Source organism: Trichechus manatus, unplaced genomic scaffold, assembly GCF_000243295.1.
Source record: "Trichechus manatus latirostris isolate Lorelei unplaced genomic scaffold, TriManLat1.0 scaffold00013, whole genome shotgun sequence".
Classification (NCBI taxonomy): domain Eukaryota; kingdom Metazoa; phylum Chordata; class Mammalia; order Sirenia; family Trichechidae; genus Trichechus; species Trichechus manatus.
In genome coordinates, this window is record NW_004443949.1 from 1,207,879 (window position 1) to 1,229,160 (window position 21,282).

The following is a 21,282-nucleotide window of genomic DNA, read 5'->3' on the forward strand; positions in this document are numbered from 1 at the left end:
CTTAGTCTGTCTTAGTCTGGAAGCTCAGCTGAAACCTGTCCACCATGGGTGACCCTGCTGGTATTTGAATACTGGTGGCATAGCTTCCAACATCACAACAACATGCAAGCCGCCACAGTACTTCAAACGACAGACATGTGAGGCTCCATGTAATTAAAGTAAATATGTTTGGACCAGTATTCCATGCTACCCAGTACTCCGTGGAGTGTGTGGGTAGTAACTAAATTGGAGTTCCAACCCTAGAGAAGAGGGTGGTTGTGATTGGAACATCAAAAAATATTGCAGTGCCCTTTGCAGTGTTACTGCAACACTGAATGTCCTGGAAGTATACCACTATTACAGTATCCTATCCACATACACCAAAGAGTACAATTCCTGCAACTCATAATTCCTGCAAAATACATGAAGAAAAAGTTCACACAGATACACAAAATAATAGTGGTCTTTATGTAAGAAGATGATTTATCTCACTCATAATGAGAGAAGTACAGATCAGATTTGATTTAGAAAACATTTCAAAAATGCCAAAGTTTGGCAGTGCACTATGTTGGCAACTCTGTAAGGAACCAGTCATATCCACACATTGCTGGTGAGTGAGCAAATTGGTGCAGCCCTGTGGCTGAAAATTTGGCAATATCTGCCAAAATTGTAGATGTAGTTACCTCTTGACTCTGTAATCTGCTTCTGGAAATCTAACCAAAATATACCTGCACGTGTATTAAATGACATCTGTATAAGGTTATTCATTGCGACAGTATTTTAAAAAAACCAGATGATCGGAAACAACGTGACTGCCTATCAGTGGGTTACATTTACATAGTAGACTACTATGCAGCTATTTAAAAGGTAAAAATGAAGATTTCTGGATTCTCAATTCTACTGATAAGAAATTGTCCGCATGACATATTGTTAACTGTAAAAGAGCAAGGTGCCAGGAAAGCTGCGTGTGTATTGTTATCTTTTTGTATAGGATAAAGAAACGCTAGAAGGATGAAGCAGAAACATTGAAAAACAAAAACAGTTACTTCTGGGACCAGGAATGGTGTGGGTAACAGGGTAGAAGGGGCTGGGTACAGACTGCTTTGTGTCTATCTTTTAATACAGCTTTTACTTCGGACTGATGTAGATTATTAAAAAATATGACTATGCCGAAGTTGTATAAGTGAATTTGGGTTTAGTTTTATTCAGGAGACAACTGCTTTAAGTCCAAAGTACTGCACATTTCTCTTGGAGGTTCTTAATTGTTACTTTGCTCAAAGGGGGGATTTTTAGATTCAGTGTCAGTCCAATGTGTGTCTCTTAGTGGTTACTGCAAGATCTGGTAGATTATATTCCATGACATTTTTTGTTTGTTTTGAAAAAACATAGGAATTGGGTCAGGTGGTCAGGCAACTTTATTTTCTTGCTTTGGCAGTGTGAACCTGAGTATTTTAGTTATATATTTACGTTATGTGCCAAACGCAGGTACTTAAATACAAAATCCAAATAAATGATTACATCTTACCCGAATAAAAGCTCACACATTTTCTGCTTATTTTCAACTAGTTACTTAAAATATTTGAAGATTTTAGAGTTCTAGAGAAATTCCCTAGATGAGAACCATTTCCATAAAACATATTTTCTTTTGAATTTTATTTTATCTCTTCTGAAAAGAAGAAAACAAAACTTCCTGTATTAAGACTTGATTTGACTTCAGATTTGAAATTCAGCATACATATAGTTTCAGCTTAGGAAGCCCCAGACAGGTTTATAAACCAGTTTGCCGTTATAAAGCTCAACCAAACTTCTGCAATTCAACCGGTTGGAATTTCTTTAGCTTCAGGTAATGGCCCAACTCCACTGTTGTTAAAGAGAATGTTCGAATAAGCTACTTGCTCTTTAATTTAAATGAGGTTATATTCTTCCAGGGTTCTTTGCATTTGTCTTTGCTCACAGCCTAGGAACACTACCAACTTAATGCCACTTTAAATAAAAATTCTAAGTTTATATTTTCTAGACCATAAAAATAGTATGCAGTCAAGCCCCAAACCCACGTGAAGATAAGCCAGAGGTCATGAATTTCCCTAGAAGACTTGGGTCTTCCTCCACCTAGAACCAGGGTGAGATAGAGAAGTTTCTTTGCTGTCTGTTTCTGTAGGGCATTTTGTTTTCTAGTTCACCTTTTCACTGTGAGGGTAGAGCTTCTCTGTGTATGCATGAGGATTTCTGATCCTACTTCCAGCTGTGTGCACGCCAGGCTTTGTCTCCCATCCTGAGATCAACTGTTGAAAACCCAACCTGGGGTCGACTCACTGGCACCTAACAACAAAGGTAACTCTGGATTTCCTTAGGGCAAGGCATTCAGTGTTTACATCCCTGGACTCATTCGTACTTCCTCTCTATCCTCAAGTGAATTCTCTGCCTTCTTAAAAGCTGAGCCATTAATTTAGAGGGCATCGAAGTGCTCCACTGCTAACCGAAAGGTTGGGTGTGAAGAAGAAAGGCCTGGAGATCTACTTGGAAAAAACCAGCTGTTGAAAACATTACAGAGCACAGTTCTGCTCTACCACACATGGGGTCGCCATGAGTCGAAGTTGACAACAACTGGTTTGGTTTTGGTTTTATTAATATTTTAATCTAGCATTTTTGGTGCTTTCTTTTAGTAGGAGGGTTTCAGGATCTCTGGTTCATTATGTTGTTAGAAATTGAATTCTTACCCCTTGATTTAAGAAAAGCTGACATATCAGTCAGGCTTATTTGCTAAATTTAACAGTAGCCCTCTGAGGAGAAAGAGTAAGAAGAATTTGTGAACACTGGTCTCTAGTAGGGAGCCCTGGTGGCGGCGTGGGTTAAGAGCTCAGGTGACTAATCAACAGGTCGGCAGCTCCAGTCCACCAGGTGCTCCTTGGAAACCCTATAGGGCCATTCTAGTCTGTCCTTTAGGGTCACGATGAGTCGGAGTTAACTCTACGGCGATGGGTTTGGTTTTTCTTTCTTTCTTTTTTTTTTTTTTTGGTCTCTACCTCTTCTCTCTGGCTGTTTCAGCAGTCACATTCACTGAGTTCAGTTTATTACCTGTTTTTTTCGTTTTTTTTTTAAGTCTCTTTAGTCAAGGCACTGGACCTGGCATAAACATTCTCAGAGGAATTAGAAGTTTAATATACATCTATGTGCTTGAATGCTTTCTACTTATAGTTGAGATGCACTAAAACAGAAATGAGTGAAGTGCTGGAGAGAGCTGGAGTCAGTATGTCTGAAGGTTCTGTGCAAGTTTTGGGGGAAACAGCAGACAGTATGAATTCACTAGGCATCTGTGGAGTTTGAAGTTGGAATGAGAGTTTCTTAGAATAAGTAACTATTTGTTGGAAAAGCACAGAGATCACTGAACTAAAATTAGAATAGTACCTGCGAACCTTCTTGCTGGTTTTACTCTCTTGCTGGTATTCTGTGGAAAGCAAGGGCTACAAATTTAGTTTCTCCTCTCTCTTCTCTATATGTAGCTTACCTGTCATGGTGAGTGGTAACCATACAGAAAAATTCACCTCTGTCAGACTTTCTGTGAATGTCTTATAGTTAGTTTCTTCCTCTGCATTTCCAGAGTAATTTATACAAATCTCTATTATGTCACTTATCACGTGATGTCATTGAAATGCACTGTTTTAAAATTGTATTTCCTCCTAAACTGATTTGCCTGCCCTGATAATAATAGTTTTTATTTCTGAGTGCTATATATGTGACTAGATATATATTACATTTAAACGTTACAACAAACCTGTAGGATAGATATAATTCCCGTTTTACTGATGAGGAAATTGAGGCTTATACCGAAATCATACAGCTAGTAAGTAGCAAGACCAGGATTTAAACCAGGTCTGACTCTCAAACCATGATCTTAATAACTGTGCTGTGCCGGCAGGGACATTACTTTTTTGAATTGTGTTACTGATCTAGTGCCTGAAATCGTTTCTAGTACATATTGCTGCTGTTGTTAGGTGCCGTCAAGTCAATCTCAACTCATAGTGACCCCATGTGAAATAGTAGAACTTTCCCATAAGATTTTCTAGGCCGTAGTCTTTACAGAAAGGAGCCCTTGGTGGCACAATGGTTAAGCTCTTGGCTGCTAACCAAAAGATCAGTGGTTTGAACTCATCCAGCGGCTCAGCAGGAGAAAGACCTTGCAGTCTGCACCCAAAAAAATTACAGCCTAGGAATCCCAAGGAGCACTTTTACTCCGTCCTATACGATTGCCGTGAGTCAGAATCAACTCGATGGCACACAACAACAAATCTTTATGGAAGTAGATTGCCAGGTCTTTCTCCTGCGGAGCCGCTGGGTGGGTTCAAACCACCAACCTTTTGGTTAGCAAAAAAGCACTTAACCATTGTACTACTAAGGTTCCTTCTTCTATTACGTATTGTTGTTGTTGAGTGCCATTGAGTCGATTCCAACTCACAACAACTTCGTGTGTTAGAGTAGAACTGCCCCATAGGGTTTTTTTGGCTGTCATCTTTACGGAAGCAGACTGCCAGGTCTTTCTCCTGTAGAGCCACTGGGTAGGTTTGAACTGCCAACCTTCAGTTAGCAGCTGAGTGCTTAAGCGTTGCGCCACCAAATTGACAGTGTGTGTGCGTATGCACACGTACACACACACACAAAATACATAAAATGTAGTAGATAAGTAATCATTGTAGCATTTGAACTTTACTTTCACATATTACAAAATCACAATATTCAAGTGTTTAATTGTGTCTCTGATCTATCATAAGAGTCCCATCGCCTAGGTCAGAGTTGGACAGACTACTGCCCGTAGGCCAAATCCAGCTTGTCACCTGTTTTTATAAACTAAAATTTTGTTGGAACATAAATACGCCCGTTTTTTTACATATTGTCTACAGCTGCTTTCATGCTACAAAAGCAGAATTGTGTAGTCATTTCAGAGACCATTTGGCTGGCAGAACCTAAAATATTTACTGTCTGACTGTTTATAGAAATAGTTTGCTGATCCCGACATTGATCACTATTGTTATATCAGGCAGTTAACTATTGTTCTACTCTATTTCAAGGATCTTCAAGATAGATTTGATATTCACCCAGGTGATACTCGTCTGTATATAAATGGACTTCATATTGATACAGATGCATATGATCCTTTTAGGTAAGTATTAAATAATTGCTACAAACTAACTGGCTTATGTAAAGGTGAACGTTATCTTGAATTAAATATTTGTCAAAACACAGTCACTTTAAAGCAAATACATGCATTTGGTTGTGTGAAACAAGTTTATTTTTGTGGTAGTCTCTTATTTGAGAGCTCGAAGTGCCTTAGAATGTCAGAACTAGAAGAGACCTTGCGGATGTTTTTTCAGATGAGAAAACTCAGGTTTCTGAATCTTAGACATGTACCTATCCCATTATTCCAAACTGTTTTTCATTGAAGAGTAGGTTGTTAATTTAGCAGGGAAATTCGCTGGGACTTGGCTGAGCAGCCAGAGAGCCCTGATTTCTAGAAAGGAACTGAAAGCAATATGAGGTGTTTCTGCAGAAGAAATTAACAGGAAAAATATAAAGTGCTTGTGTTTTTATCAGAAAGAAAACTTGGAAGCGTAGAATGCTGGATACTGTCTAGTTCCTCACATCGAAAAAATCTTCAGGAAAAGTGCTCTAGGGCAGAATTAGGAAGCCTTTTATTTATCAGTGGCCGTTGATCCATATATTAAAGGCATGGGCCAAATAGAAGAGAAATAGAAGTGAATTTGTTTTGCTTTTAACAGAAACTACATTAAAAATTCGTATTTGGAATTTAGTAAACACAATATTTAGTTCATATATTCAGTTTTAATTCAATTGAATATACTTTTGTTGAATTGAAATTAATTAAATGTTTATTTAGTTTCCATTTTCTTACCAGTTTGAGAACATATAGAAAAATACAGGAAAGATGGAGAAATAGGCTAGTTCATTTGGAACTTATTGTCATTTTACTATTTTTTACAATTTTGTCTCAGATGGCACTTTCCCTTTATTTAGTTGAATCCTCGAACCTTGTATTGGAAAAAAATGATAACCTAAGATATGTAGGATATGTACTACATGTCAAAAGAGTAGAGAGGTTCTTAGTTGCTGACTTACGAACTTGGAGGGACAAAAATCACGTTTCTTCTAAGGAGCCATGAAAACAGGTTTAAAACAGGATGTGAAGTGGTGTGTTGATTTTAGAATGTTTTCTGTGACAGTGTACAGGGAAATTTTCATGGCAGGAACATTATTGTGTATGATTAAGAAAGCCTATAGGTTATTCAAGAAATAAAAACGCTTAGGCTCCTCTGCCTGGTAATTAGTGATCTGTAGGATGTATGCTGCGCTTTTTGTTCCTCATTGATGTGATCACTAGTTATGGTTACTGTAATTCCCTTAAAGGAGAAAGAGAAAATACGTGAGGATATTTACATCTTCTGACTTTTTTGAGGACAAAATAATCAAAGAAGGTTTTCAGAACAAAATCAGACTATGTGGAATAAAAATGAGTGTGAAGAGGTAGATGAATGGATGACCATAGGAAAAAAGGAGAGGAAGAAAAATGTCATAATATTGAAGTTATACCCTGGATCTAGAAAGAGGTCCTATGTAATTAGTACTTCAGAGTTGTCCATTTGGGGAAAAAAAGGGGGGCGGGGATTATTTTGCACTTCTTCTCATCGCCTCTCTCTCTCACTGCATTTCTGAATTTTATTACCCAACCTCTCCAGGTAGCTGCTGGACTATGCATCATAGCCCAGCCTTCTTCCTCAGATCCTGGAATTAGTGGGAGGAGCGAAAGCCTCCATAGGCCAGGTCAGCATTCATTCAGTAAAGGCTATGCTCAAGACTAGCTCTCACCTCCAGGGAGGCTAAGATGGAGGCTATGGCAGTGACCAGGGAGGGAGGCAGGTAGGACCAAAGAAATTCATGGAGGTAATTCAGCTGTGTCTTATGTGTTATCTGACTGAAGATATTCATTCTAGCCCATCAAAGAGCCACTAAAGTATCTTTGCCTCTTAATAGTCACCTCAACCACTGAATTGATCAGTCAGAAATTGCATATTACTTATTTTGATAACCAGCCTGTTCCTACTTGAGCAGTGTCACCACTACATAACTATAAGAAAGAAGTAATAAAGGTGTCTTAAGATCTCCACTGGTGCAGTTTTTTCTGTATCTTACTGAAGTTATCTGCCTCAGAATTCTTTTGAGCTTTTGAAAAAAACATGTATTTTTAATGCAAGCAATGTTAGAATTCAGTATTACAAAATATATTCAGTATTAAAATTTAATTTGGCAAATGTTTGAGTGCCAGTTGTGCCGTATGAACTGCTAGATTTTGGGGATACAGTGTTGAACAAGAGAAAAATAAGTCTTGTCTAAGTGGAATTTACAGTCTGGTAGGATAGATTATATTAAATAAGTAATTACAGTGTGATAAGGTTTATAATTACTGGTAATTGGAATGCAAAAGTTGGAAACCGAAAAGAAAGATCAGTAGTTGGAAGATACGGGCTGGGTAATGCTGGAGGTTGCATGATAGAATTCTGCAAGACCAGTGACTAATTCATTAGAAATAAAATTTTCAACAACACAGTCACTATACACGGGACCTCACTGGATAGATTACACAGTAATCCGATCGACATCTGTGGAAAGATGATGGAGAAGCACAGTATCATCAGTCAATCAAAGCTGGGGCTGACTGTGAAATAGGCCATCAATTGCTCATATGCAAGTTCAGATTGAAGCTGAAGAAAATGAAAGCAAGTCTGCAAGAGTCAAAGTACAGTCTTAAATACATCTTGTCTGAATTTAAAGACCATCTCAATAGATTTGACACACTGAACACTAATGACCAAAGACAAGAACAGTTGTGAAATCATGTCAAGGACATTATACATGAAGAAAGTAAAAGATCATTAAACAAACACAAAAGAAGAAGACCAAAATGGATATCAGAAGAGACTGCAGTTTGCTCTTAAGCACAAAGTAGTTAAAGTGGATGGAAGAAATGATGAAGTTTTGGTCCCAACTCACCTGGAGTAAAGGAGAATGAAGAACACCAAAGACACAAGGAAAGTATTAACCCGAGAGACAGAAAGGGCCACATAAACCAGAGACTGCATCAGCCTCAGACCAGAAGAACTGGATGGTGCCTGGCTACCACCGATGACTGCCCTGACAGGGAACACAACAGAGAGTCCCTGATGGAGCATGAGAAAAGTGGGGTGCAGAACTCAAATTCTAGTAAAAAGACCAGACTTAATAGTCTGAGACTGGAGGAACCCCAGGAAGCACAGCCCCCCAGACTCTTTGTCAACCCAGAACTAAAACCATTCCCAAGGCCAGCTCTTCAGACAAAGATTAGACTGGACTGTGGTACATAAAATGATACTTGTGAAGAGTGTGCTTCTTAGCCCAAGTAGATTCATGAGACTAAATGCACAGCTCTCGTCTAGAGGCGAGATGAGAAGGCAGAAAGGGTCAGGAGCTGGTTGAATGGACAGAAAATCTGGGATGGAAAGGAGGAGTAAGTATCCTGTCACAGTATAGGAAGAGCAACTATGGTCACATAACAATGTCCATGTATAAATTTTTGTATGAGAGACTAACTTGAATTGTAAACTTTCACTTAAAGTACAACAATAATAAAAAAAGAAATGATGAAGTAAAAGAGATAAACAGAACATTTCAAAGGGCTACTGGAGAAGACAAGGTACAGTATTATGATGAAATATGCAAAGTCCTGTAGTTAGAAAGCCAGAGGGAAAAACATGATCAGAATTTCTCAAGCTGAAAGAACTGAAGAAAAAATTCAAACTTCGAGTTGTATTACTGAAGGCTTCTGTGGGCAAACAGTTGAACTAGGCAGAAGTCATTAAAAGAAGATGGAAGGAATATAAAGAGTCAGGATATCAAAAAGAACTGGTTGACGTTCAACGATTGCAGGAGGTAACATGATGAAGAACCATTGGTACTGAAGGAAGAAGTTCAAGCTGCGCTAAAGGCATTGACGATAAACAAGGCTCCAGGAATTTACAGAATACCACTTGAGATGCTTCAACAAACAGATGCAACTCTGGAAACGCTTACTTGTCTACGTGACGAAATTTGTCAGACCGCTACCCACCCAACCACCTGATAGAGGTCTATATTTATGCCCATGTCAAAGAAAGGTGATCAAATGAAATGTGGGAATTATCTCACAACATCTTTAATATCATATGCTAACAAAATTTTGCCAAAGATAATTTAAAAATGACTTTGGCCATACACCAATAGGGAACTTCCACACGCTCAAGTCGGATTCTGAAGAGGACATGGAAGAAGTGACATCATTGCTGATACCAGATGGATTTTGGTCAAAGAGAATACCAGAAAAATCTTTACCTGTGTTTTATTGTCCATGTGAAGGCAATAAATTGTATGGAGCATAATACATAATGGATAACATTATGAAGAATGGGAAACCCAGAACACTTAATTGTGCTCATACAGAATCTGTACATGGATCAAGAGGCAGTTGTTCGAACAGAACAAGGGGATACTGCCTAGTTAAAAAATTGGAAAAGGTGTGTGGCAGGATTGTATGCTATCACCATACTTACTCAATCTATATGCTGAACAAATAATCCAAGAAGCCAAACTAAATGAAGAAAATCAAGGTTGGAGGAAGACTCATTAACAACGTGCCCTATGCAAATGACACAACCTTGAACTTGCTGAAAAGGAAGATGACTTGAAGCGCTTACAGATGAAGGTTAAAGACTACAGCTTACAATATGGATTATACCTGAACAGAAAACAAAAATCCTTACAACTGGTCAAGTAAGCATCACCATGATAAGTGGAGAAAATATTGAAGTTGTCAAGGATCTCATTCTACACTTGGATCAACAGTCAGCATCCATGAAAGCAGCAGTCACAAAATCAAACAATGTATTGTACTAGGCAGATATGCTGCAAAAGACCCCTTAAAAGTTCTAAACAGCAAAGATGTCACTTTGATGACAGAGGTGGGCCTTACCCAAGCCATGGTCTTTTCAGTTGCCTCGTATGCATGCTAAAGCTGGACAATGAAAAAAGAAGAAAAATTGATGCATTCGAATTGTGGTGTTGGCAAATAATATCATGGACTGCCAGAAGAATATCAGTCTTAGAAGGAATAAATCCAGAATGCTCCTTAGAAGTGAAGATGGTGAGACTTTGACTCACTTTGACATATCATCAGGAAAGACGAATCCCTAGAAAAGGGCATCACGGTTGATAAAGTAGAAGATCAACAGAAACAAGAGAAGCTCTTAATAATATGGATTGACACAACAGTGGGCTCAAACATATCAAAGCTCATGAGATTGCACAGGACTGGGCAGTGTTTTGTTCTGTTATACGTAAGGTCACCATGAGTCAGAGCCAACTGGAAAGCAAATAACAACAACAAGGTTTATAACAGGTAAAGTGCAATGCTTCAGGAGCTTTTAACTCCAGAGATTTAGACTACTCCTTAATGGAGTATGAGCATATCAGATTTCTTTAAGAAAGTGATGTTCAAGATAAAGCTTAAAGGATGAATCAGGCAAATCTGGGGGTGCAGGTTTCACAAGCATGGCATATTTGAGAAAATAACAAGTCTAGTGTGGCCTGACTGTGGAGAGCAAGGAGGAGCAGGTTGCGCAGGTAGGCAAGGGTTAGATTGTGGAACCAGATTAGGGTTTTGTTCCCATCACAAGGGCAGGAGAAGCCAGTGGAGGCTTCTAAGCAAATCCAAAGGTAGTAACTATTTAAAAGAGAGAAGCATCAAAAATTATTTTAATTTTTTAAAAATCCAGATATAAGGGATTTTCCTAATGACTAAACCTAGCATATTTAGAGAACTGGTTTTTAAATCAGTATCAACAATTCAAGATTTAGGAAGAGCAAGGAAGAAACTAATGCTTATCGAGGACAACTGTGTGCCCAGTACTAAACTAATTTAATCCTAAAACCCTGAAAAGTGATTATTATTATTCTCTTTTTTAGAGATGAGGAAACCAAGACCCAGCAAGATCTCATACAAACATAGGAACACAGCTAGCAAATAATAAAAAGAACCAAACCACACCTGTTGCCATCTAGTGGATTCCGACTCATAGTGACTCTATAGGACAGAGTAGAACTGCCCCGTAGAGTTTCCGAGGAGTGGCTGCAGGATTCAACATCCCATGCCCTTTCCAGTGTACCATGCTGCCTCCAGCTTTTCTGTTGATGGTTTTCCTTCAAAACTAAGTTGAGATAATATAGATGATAGTTTCAAAAGCTTTGGGGAATATTAGAATTCTATCATACAAAAATAAGGACCCCTGGTGGCGCAGTGGTTAAAGCAATTGACTATTGACCAACGGTTCGAAACCACCAGCTGCTTCGCAGGAGAAAGATGCAGCAGTCTGCTTCTGAAAAGACTTACGGCCTTGGAAACCCTGTGGGGTTGCTGTGTGTCAGAATCAACTCCAAGGTGGTGGATTTGTTTTGTTTTTTTTTTTATCATACAAAAAGGTATCTGAACAGTAAGCATCATAAATTAAGAAAATGAAGAGAACTTTGGCAGTATAATCCAAAATTCTTATTTTACAAATGAGAAAATTTAAAGAGGTTAAGAATGTCAAGAAGCCACATCAAGAAGTACTATTATAGCCCGAACTAAATCTTACAATTAAATTAGTGATTTGTAATATTCAAGCTAATGCTCTTTTTATCACATTTGATCCCCTGACAATTTTGTTGTTTGGTGAAAAGTTTGCTTTGTAAAGCGGTGGTCAGAATTGTCTAGGTCACAGACTTGTAGACCTAAAGTCATACATGCAGGCTGGCTTGAGAATCGTAACACAGCTTTATTAAGAATTTTGATAATCTATCTCCACTTTTTAAATGTAGAGCTCTGTAGTTCTCCCTGAAGACTGTATTCTAAAATCCAGATATTGCTTTATTTGTATTTCATTTATTTGTGAAAGGTGAAGTAGTTTCCGTGACTAGATTTTTGAATAAAAAACTTAAGATTAAATATAATAGATAAGAATTTTAACACTTGACTTTAAAAAAAAATCACAGTCCCTCTCTGTCTGGTAAGAGTTTATCTTTTCAAATAAAAACAAGGTTTACCATAGCCTGTAAAGTTTTATCTCTACAGATACACGCATATATATATATATGTATATATATGTGTGTGTGTATATATATATGTATATATATATGTGTGTGTGTATATATATACATATGTGTGTATATATATATATACACCGATTGCCGTCAAGTCAATTCTGACTCATGGCAACCCTATAGGACAGAGTAGAACTGCCCCATAGGGTTTCCAGGGAGCACCTGGCAGATTCAAACTGCCGACCTTTTGGTTAGCAGCCGTAGTTCTTAACCCCTACGCCACCAGGGTTTCCCTATACATATACATATACACATACTCCTGTAGCATTCAAACTTCAGTTCTGCCAGTCTTCCAGTGAGTGACCCTAGGCAAGATACTTCAACTGCCTGAGCCTCCGCGGCATCGTCTGAGACTTCTTGTGGTGGTTTATTCTTTTTAATTATTGTGGTAAAAATACACACAAGAAAACATTGGTCAGTTCATCTGTTTTTACGTGTATAATTCAGTGACATTGATTACATTCTTTATGTTGTGTAACCATTATTGCTATCCTTTTTCAAATTTTTCCACCACCGCTAACATAGACTCAGTGTCCCTTAAGCAAAAACTCCCCATTTTCTCCTCCCTCTCACCCCTGGTAACTATTTTAATCTTTGATTTCTGTGTATTTGCTTATTTCATGTGAGATCAGACAGTATTTGTCCTTTTGGGACTGACTTATTTCACTCAGTGTGATGTTTTCAAGGTTCATTCATGTTGAGGCATGCATCAGGATTTCATTAATCTTTATAGCTGGTAATATTCCATGATTTATATATACCGTTTTGTTTATACATTTATTTGTGGGTGGACATTTTGGTTGTTTCCACATGTTGGCTGTTGTGAAAAGTGCTGCAGTGGACATTGCTGTGCAGGTTCCTGTGGTGGTTTTGACCTCAAAAGCGGTCTGTTTAGAAAGAGCTGGGCATTTACCGGGCACACAGGAAGAGCTTGCTAAACGGTAGTTAAATAGTATTTTAAAGATTCAGATTGCTCAAACTTTTGTCAACAGGGTTATTTAACAGGTTGTTTAACAGTATGTAATACTTCCCATCATGTTTCAGAACTACTGAATTATGTATGTAGTTAAAATTTTTAATTTGTATTTTAAAAAGATGTAAACTTTTCATGGTTTAATGGGGCTTTACCTGGTACTAAAATTTTACATCTTAAGACATGCTTGATCTTATTTTGATTTTGTAGTAGGTGATATAAAAAGAGTGACCTAATAATATTTTTTTCCTCATTTTTGACTTGTGAATGGGAATCATATCCTTACTTCTTTGGTAAAGAATACACCCTTATACTTTGTTGCCTTGTATTTTAAATAATAATAAGACTTTATTACCACTAAAAATAAACCTCAACATAAGTTTGCTCTAGATAATTAATTGGAAGAAAAATTTGCCTTATATGTTAATGAGTTTAATTTAATAATATTATTTTCCTGCTCTTATTAAAAAATAACAGTGAAACTTATTTCTAATGCTTTGAGAAGTCCATCAAACTTTTATGAATAAAAAAAATATTGATAAGTCAAAATAAAACTTATTTCTTTTTTTTGAACATAAAGTATTTTGGATATGCTGAAATTAGAAGGAAAAATGATGAATGGCCTTCAGAATCTTGGGATCAATGGAAAAGACATGAGCAAATTTTTAAAGTTAAATAAACATATTTGGGAATACAAGTATGCATTAGATATTCGGCATTCTTCTATAAAGGTAAGTGCTCATGTAATTCCTTCTTTTAAAACCTTTAGTAGATTTAAGGCTTAACACAAAACCACAGGGAAAGGCATGTCAAGTTCCTTAATATTATAAGATGCCAGTTCAACCCAAAAATAATTTCTAGACTTAATACAATTCTAATAAAACCCTCACAGTATTGTCAGTAAACATCATATAATATTTCTAAAATTGATCTGAAAGTTAAAATGATAAGAAAACAAGAATATTTTTAAAAAGAAGAGTAAAGAAGGGAAACTTGTTCTATCAAGTGTTAAAACATGAAACTATAATAATTGAACTGTTGTAGATTAATTCAACAGAATATTTGATCTAAAAATAGAACCTAGTATAAATGAGAATCATTATAAAAGTAGAATCACAAAACTGTAGGAAATAGAACAATACTGGAATAAATCTGGTTGCTCTTAATTGGAAAGAAAATCAATGTGGATCTCTCTACCAAAAAATAAAATAAATTACAAATGAATTAAGTAATTAAATGTTTTAAACTAATAAAATATTAATGTTTTATGGTAGAAGATACCATAAAATTAAAATTTAAACAGACTAAAAAGATGTGTGAAAAACATTAGAACAAAAATAGTTACATACTTTAAATATATAAAGGACTCATGTACATCAGTAAGATAATTTTTAAGATTCCAGTAGAAAAATAAGCAAACAGCATGAACATACAGTTCTCCAAATAGAACATGCAAATGATTAGAAAACACCTGGTAAAATACACGACTTCACTAGAACAGAAATTCAGATTAAAACAAGGTACAGTTCTTCATTTATCAAATTATCACATTATTTAAAAATTGTTATAGTTTATTCAAGGAAAGGTGATGTGGTCGGGCACACATACCATTAAAAAGAGGATAAATTGACACAGCTTTTGGAGAACAATCTTTATGCCAAGAGATGGGGTCAGCACTGCATATTACAATCCCAAATGAAAAAATGGAAAGCATTTTTTTAAAGGAAGAAATAGGAAACCTTACTTGTTTTCAGTAGCCACTGAATTGGATTGTTTGGATATTTGATTACACATTCTATCCTGGATGAAATTTTATCACAGTGTAATGAAGCATCACATCAACTGTTTATAGTATTAAGAGATAATCCTGTAATCAGGAAAAAAGGGAATTTTATGAAATCAGGAATAGAAACTTTACGTGGCTGACGGAAACATTGAACTGTGACTGGTTCAGTGTTTTCGCGCTTTTTGCAGATGAATGTTTTAAAAATTTAGTTTATCAGTGCAAGGCTATTGCTGTAATCCTACAGATTTATGTAATTACATCTACGACATACGTGGAGTCACACAATACGTGATTTTACACAGATTTAACCACACCTACCTCTTAATAAAAGAGAGGTAATTTAAGTTCAGTTTCTTAAGCCTAAAACTGAGCATGGGAGAGGAGACACAAATTTGTTTTTCCTTAATTACCTTCAGTTCTCTTGTGCTTTTAATGATACGAGAATTTCACTGTAGTATGCATGATTTATGATTTGATTTTCTACTTCTAGCAATTTAGGAAATTGTAAGAGTAATTGTAACTTTTCTTTTTCTCCTCAAGTGGTAACTTTTGACCGTAACACCTATATGAATTGCACTAACACTGCATGAAAACATAAAAATAGATGTGACAGAAAGAGTTTTTATGGTTTCCTGAGCAAGAAAAGAAAACAAGATAAGTTTGTCAGTGTTGCCAAGACACATATTGTAACACTAAGAAGAGAAATTATTTAGTGAACCATAAAATGAATTCTTGAGAATTTTTTTATTATAGTGTCCAGAACTATGAGGATTCTGATGTTTTGCCCTACTTGCAAGCTAGCACGCTAGCCTGCCACAGTTTTATAGATGCTGGCAAAAGAGACGGAACTTCTGGGTCAGTGTCAAAGGACAGTTTATTCCTCACAGGAGTAGCAGTTGCCAGAATATCAGCATTTGTGCCAAACAGGCTGCCCCCAGTGTTGTGAAGAGGCGCAGATGATACTTCCTGACACAGTGGGTTGCATTACAGGAGAGGATCGCCCAGCCTATGGAACCCAAATTTTATAATGGGTGATAAACATACTTGCCCTTTGTTCCAGAGAGACCATTCATTACATAAGCGCCCTTGAAAATAAAGTCCGGAACAGGCACTACTCTTCTTGCAAAATGTGCAGAAACACTAAAGCTCGCGGAGAGTTGTCTTCCAGTAAGTTAGATGTATGGTTGTCACTAGAGTGAAAACTGCCAGACAGCACCAGCAGACGTGAGAACGATCTCTTGATGTGGTGACAATTCTTCCGTTCTAACCTCTACCTTTACATCATCTCATGCTCTAATATAAGTCTTTAAACCAGTTTCCCCTTTTCCATTAGTTTTAGTATGTTTATTATATTGTCTTACTCAGTAATGTGTTCAAATTATAGTTTTGCCCCCCCCTTAAAAAAAAACAAACCCGTTGCTGATGAGTCAATTCTGACTCATAGTGACCCTATACCCCTACCTAAATCAGAAGTCTCTTTTCTTTTTCTTCTTTTTGACTCTTGGCCCCAGTACCCTGGAATTGCCTCTAAAGTGTGCAGGTTCAGACCATCCCCCTTGTCAGTATCATTTGCCGTTCAACTATCTGAAAAGAAAATGAAATTCCAGTATCTCTCCTAGTGAAAACTAAAGAACATACCTGCACACATAAATTCCCTAAAATTAGACAATAGCATGAAAGGGACAAAGACAAATTCAGAGTTCTCTGGTTTTATCCAAAACTCTTCATTTACTTTTCACTTTTACGGTAACATTGTCATTGTCATCGTTTATCACAGTCAGCAATGTGATTGAACTTTTGGATAAACATGGGTGTTTATTGTCACAGTATGTACCAGTCATCTTTATCAAAGCCAGTTCAGAATATCAGAAAATACAACCAAGGTAATGTTAAGAATCATAATAGACTTTTAAAACTTTATTTAAAAAATTCAAGTGGAATAGAATAATTTCTGGGTACATCGACTTGATTGCCTAAGACTCACCCTGTGAAAGACACTAAGACATTGGATCATAGCAGATTTTAATTATAAGTTTATTATAGTTGCATTACATGTAGATGTTCTCCAGTACATTTACTACTAAATATAAATGCTTTTGGTCTATCCCATAAGTGTTTGCTTCCACATGAACATGGAGAATTTAGCAAGTTTTAGTTATAAAGAGTAGACTTGGTGAAAATAATAAAATTTTTATGTGAATTAAAACATGCTGTGTCAGCCTACCAATTTTATAATCTGTCAAATACATACTGTCTCCATGGTGGGGGGTGGGGGGCGGGGGAGTGGAGAACCATATAAAACTTTTTTTTTTCTGTGACTTGATATATAAAAACTGAAAACCTGTTGCCACTGAGTCGATTCCGACTCATAGCACCCCCATATGTTTAAGAGTAGAACTGTGCTCCGTAGGGTTTTCAGTGACTGTGATCTTTTGGAAACGGTTCAACAGACCTTTCTTTCGAGGTGCTTCTGGGTGGATTTAAACCACCAGCCTTTCTTAGTAGCCAAGTGCTTAACCATTTGCAACACTCAGGGACTCTCTGTAGGTGTAGTATATGATATTGCCGAAATCTAAACAAACTGACCAGGAATTTGCTTCCATCGGGGACCTGGGTGTGGTCAGCAGCATTCATTTCTTTCTTTCTCTTTTTTTAAACTGCCTATGGTTTGTCAAAATGGCTGTCTCCAAGTGCTAGAGCACTACTTCTCAGACTATCCATAGTGAAAGATCAACTTTTTTCTCCCATTCTGTTGCCAACCAATATGTTGTCCTATTGCAATGACTAATAAGCATCTTGTACTACATCCAACTCACCACAGGAGTTCAGTAAACCCCACATTGGTCTGTACTATATTCAGTGACATGAAGTCATTGATCACATGCTTAGATGTCCCAGCAATGACAAATTGCTCTAAGTTTCTGAACAGTTAATCTCAGTTTCTGTACTTATTATGAACTAGTAGCCGTCTACAGACCATCCATTTAGTAGCACTTTACCTGAGTGCCTCATTTTGCCTTTCCAGGTACACTTGATTTTAGTCAGGAAAAGCTTGAAGTCTTTGAAGTGTAATTCCCAACTCTGTGACTTTCTACTTACCCTTTCACAAAGGGCTGCTAGTCTCATTAGAGGAAGAAGCCAGAACTTCACTCTCAGTCTGGTTTGGGTCAGGGCCAGGTCTGCTTCCCCTTTGGGGGTTAGGCTTTTGCTTTTTTAAAAATTCTTCACCTGAGCCTCATCTACTCTTACGTTCTTCTTTTTGCCTTGGAGCTGGTGAGTACAGTTTTGTATGTCCCATTTATCTTACCTCCTTTGGGATCTGTCTTCTAACATATTGCCAGCATCCCTCTGCTTATTTCACTTGGCTTTGATCCATGAACATCATCTTCCCCCTAAACAAAAAGATGCCTGAATTTAAAAATGCAACTTATTGTTCTAATTGCACTTAGGAACTAAGGATCACTCTGGAAGTAGTGGAACTTAGTTATTGGAAACATTAATACCTAGCAAAATTCTATGATCAGGCACATGCATACGCTTACCATGCTTGTAAATAGAAGTTTAATTCAACAATCTTTTTTTGCATACTTTTAATGAAAGTTTCATGTTGCAATTAAATATTTTTATTTTTCCAGTTGGAAGGTGCCTGATTTGAGTAGAAAATTATTTCCAAAATCTTACTCTCTCAACACCTTAAAGAAAAAAAAAAAAAAATGAATTAACTGGCATAAAATACAGAGCTCTGAGGTCTCAGCACTCTTTCAACTTGGTATAAAAACCAAAAACCAAACCCATTGCCATCGAGTTGATTCCAACTTATAGCGACCCTGTAGGACAGAGTAGAACCGCTCAATAGGGTTTCCAAGGAGTGGCTGGTGGATTCAAACTGTTGACCTTTTTAGTTAGTAGCTGAGCTCTTAACCACTGTGCCACTAGGGCTCCTCAACTTGGTATAAGAGCAGCAAAATCAACTCACACAAAAGCTTTATTCTTCTTCCTAGCAGTTGCTACCACCCATCATGATACATATTTGTTTATTATTAGCCCTCTCCCAGTGGCATGTCAGCTCCACAAAACCCAGGACTTCATTGAATATCCCAGCATATATCAGGTCCTGGCACGTAGGAAGCACTTAAAAAATTTGTTGAATGTATTAATGTCAGAACAGAGTTATTCATGGAAATAAAAACAGTGTCATGCTTTTCTTTTTCCTCCACTGTGATCTGCCTCCCCGCCTACTTTTTGTCGTTTACAGAGAAAGCTGAGTCAGTGAGACTTAACGTTACTTCTGAGCTCCGTGTTTATACCCTCGTACATAAAAACTTTGACATTTACCTAATTTATTTATTAAAAGTTGCTGATTGCTAGTTGAGTAAGAACTCAAGAGGGTCCCTGGGTATTCTACCATCCCTGATTTACCATTCCAGGTGTCTGTATCCCAGACATCAAGACTGACAGTTTTAATTTTGTCTCGTTTAATTGACTTTCCACAGTTGCTGTAATACCTCAGATACCACTGGCATTCTGTCTAGAGCCAATAGAAATGAGCATGTTTGGTTCCTTTGGATTGTAATGAATTTTCAGTCCACTGTGCTGGATCACCCACAGTGACGGAGCCTTTGGTCATATTCTACCAAAATTAACCCCATCTAGCTGCAAGTGTTTTGTATCTTGTGATGAAGATACCTGTTGCCATCGAGTCGATTCTGACTCATAGTGACTCTACAGGACAGAACAGAACTGACCCATAGGGTTTCCAAAGCTGTGATCTTTATGAAAGCAGACTACCGCATCTTTCTCTCATGGAGTGACTGGTGGTTTTGGTTTAGGAGCCTTGGTGGCACAGTGGTTATGCACTTGGCTGCTAACCAGAGGTAGGTGATTTGAACCTGTCCTATAGGGTAACTATGAGTCAGAATTCAATTGATGGCAGTGGGTTTGTTTTTGTTGTTGTTTTGGTTTTGTTATGAAGATGATGTAGCTGAATATCTTGGGTGCTTATTTTCTTTTTTAAAATTTTCTGATAATTTCCCAAGTCACCCTGGCCATCTTTCTTTCTATCAGTTCAATTCTTTGTGGTTATTACCAGGGTGACAGTGATATGATTGAAAAAGAGATACCAATAGACTCAGGCAAAGGACACTAGTTCTGTAATCTAAGTTAACAATAATTTATCCCCCACAGCGGGCCACATAGTCAGAAAGGCAAGTTTTCTAGTCCAGCTTCCATGATAATACCCAGCTGTCAGTATCTCCTGGTGCTGTGAGAGGTATCAGATCCTTTATCACTGTTGGAGCTTTTTATGCCCTCCTGACTCCCTTCTGTAGGAAACGCTGCTTATCAAGAGCAAGTACCTGATGATAATCCCAGCACAGTGTTGAGCCCGTTTACTGCAAGTTTGCCAGCTTCAGGCCTGAGTTCTCTCCCTCTGGTAGGAAGGGAGGATACATTAAGTTGGTAACTTTTTTCATTTAGTACTTAAACTCAAGCAGTTGAGAAAATTTAGGCAGAAGTGGAATTTAACAACAAAGTTCAGAGTCTTATTAAATAAAAGGATAAGAATCAATAAAGAGGATTCTTACTTTTAATAAAGTAGAAATCATCAAGGTATGGAAGTAGATTCAGTGAAGAAAGAAGAGCCTTTAGGAACAAGTTAATTTAGGTCCTTTAGATAATAAAACAACATTAAGACCTTTGGGAGGAATTAGATGACTATGGAGGGAACTTAAATGCCAGTAGAAATGTCAAAAGCTGAAGCTAAAGTTGTTTATGAAAAAAAGGAACACAAGTACATTAAAAAAGATTATTGTGTGTAATTGAAGTTGAAGATGAGAAGAAGTTTCTATAGTCTTTGAAATAGTAAATTATGTTTAAGGAACTAGAAAACTAGAAATTATACTGTTCAGTCTTTATCATTTAGGGTAGTCACATATACATATATATGTGTATATGTATACACACACACGCACATATTATGTATATATGGAACACATTATATAAGGATTTCAAATCTCTGAATCTTTGACCAGATGCTTATTAACCCTTACAAAATTTCTGAAGGAGATATACAGCAGAGAGAACACTTCTGTTATACACTAGATACTCAATAAATACTGTTGGATGACCTTATAGGCAGGAAAAAAAAAGACCCCATGTCATCAATATGATAAGCAATTTAAGAAAATATTCTTTATATTGAAATAAAATACATCATTGCAGACATTTTAAAATGTACAATTCAGTGCTTCTTAGGAACGTTCACAGTGTTGTGTAACAGTCACCACTGTCTTAATTCCAAAACAGTTCTCCTAGCACGGAGAGAAACTGTATC

The 21,282-nt window shown here is 37.1% G+C and overlaps 1 protein-coding gene across 1 annotated transcript in view; it reads left to right on the plus strand.

Moving 5' to 3' along the window:
- The window catches only part of UGGT2 (UDP-glucose glycoprotein glucosyltransferase 2), a 189,255-nt gene that overhangs the window by 73,562 nt on the left and 94,411 nt on the right, over positions 1–21,282 (plus strand). Inside the window, exons 11-12 of the mRNA XM_004371389.2 lie at positions 5,043–5,134; positions 13,746–13,896. Coding sequence (XP_004371446.1) covers positions 5,043–5,134; positions 13,746–13,896 — 243 coding nt within the window. The remainder of the gene's footprint in view (positions 1–5,042; positions 5,135–13,745; positions 13,897–21,282) is intronic.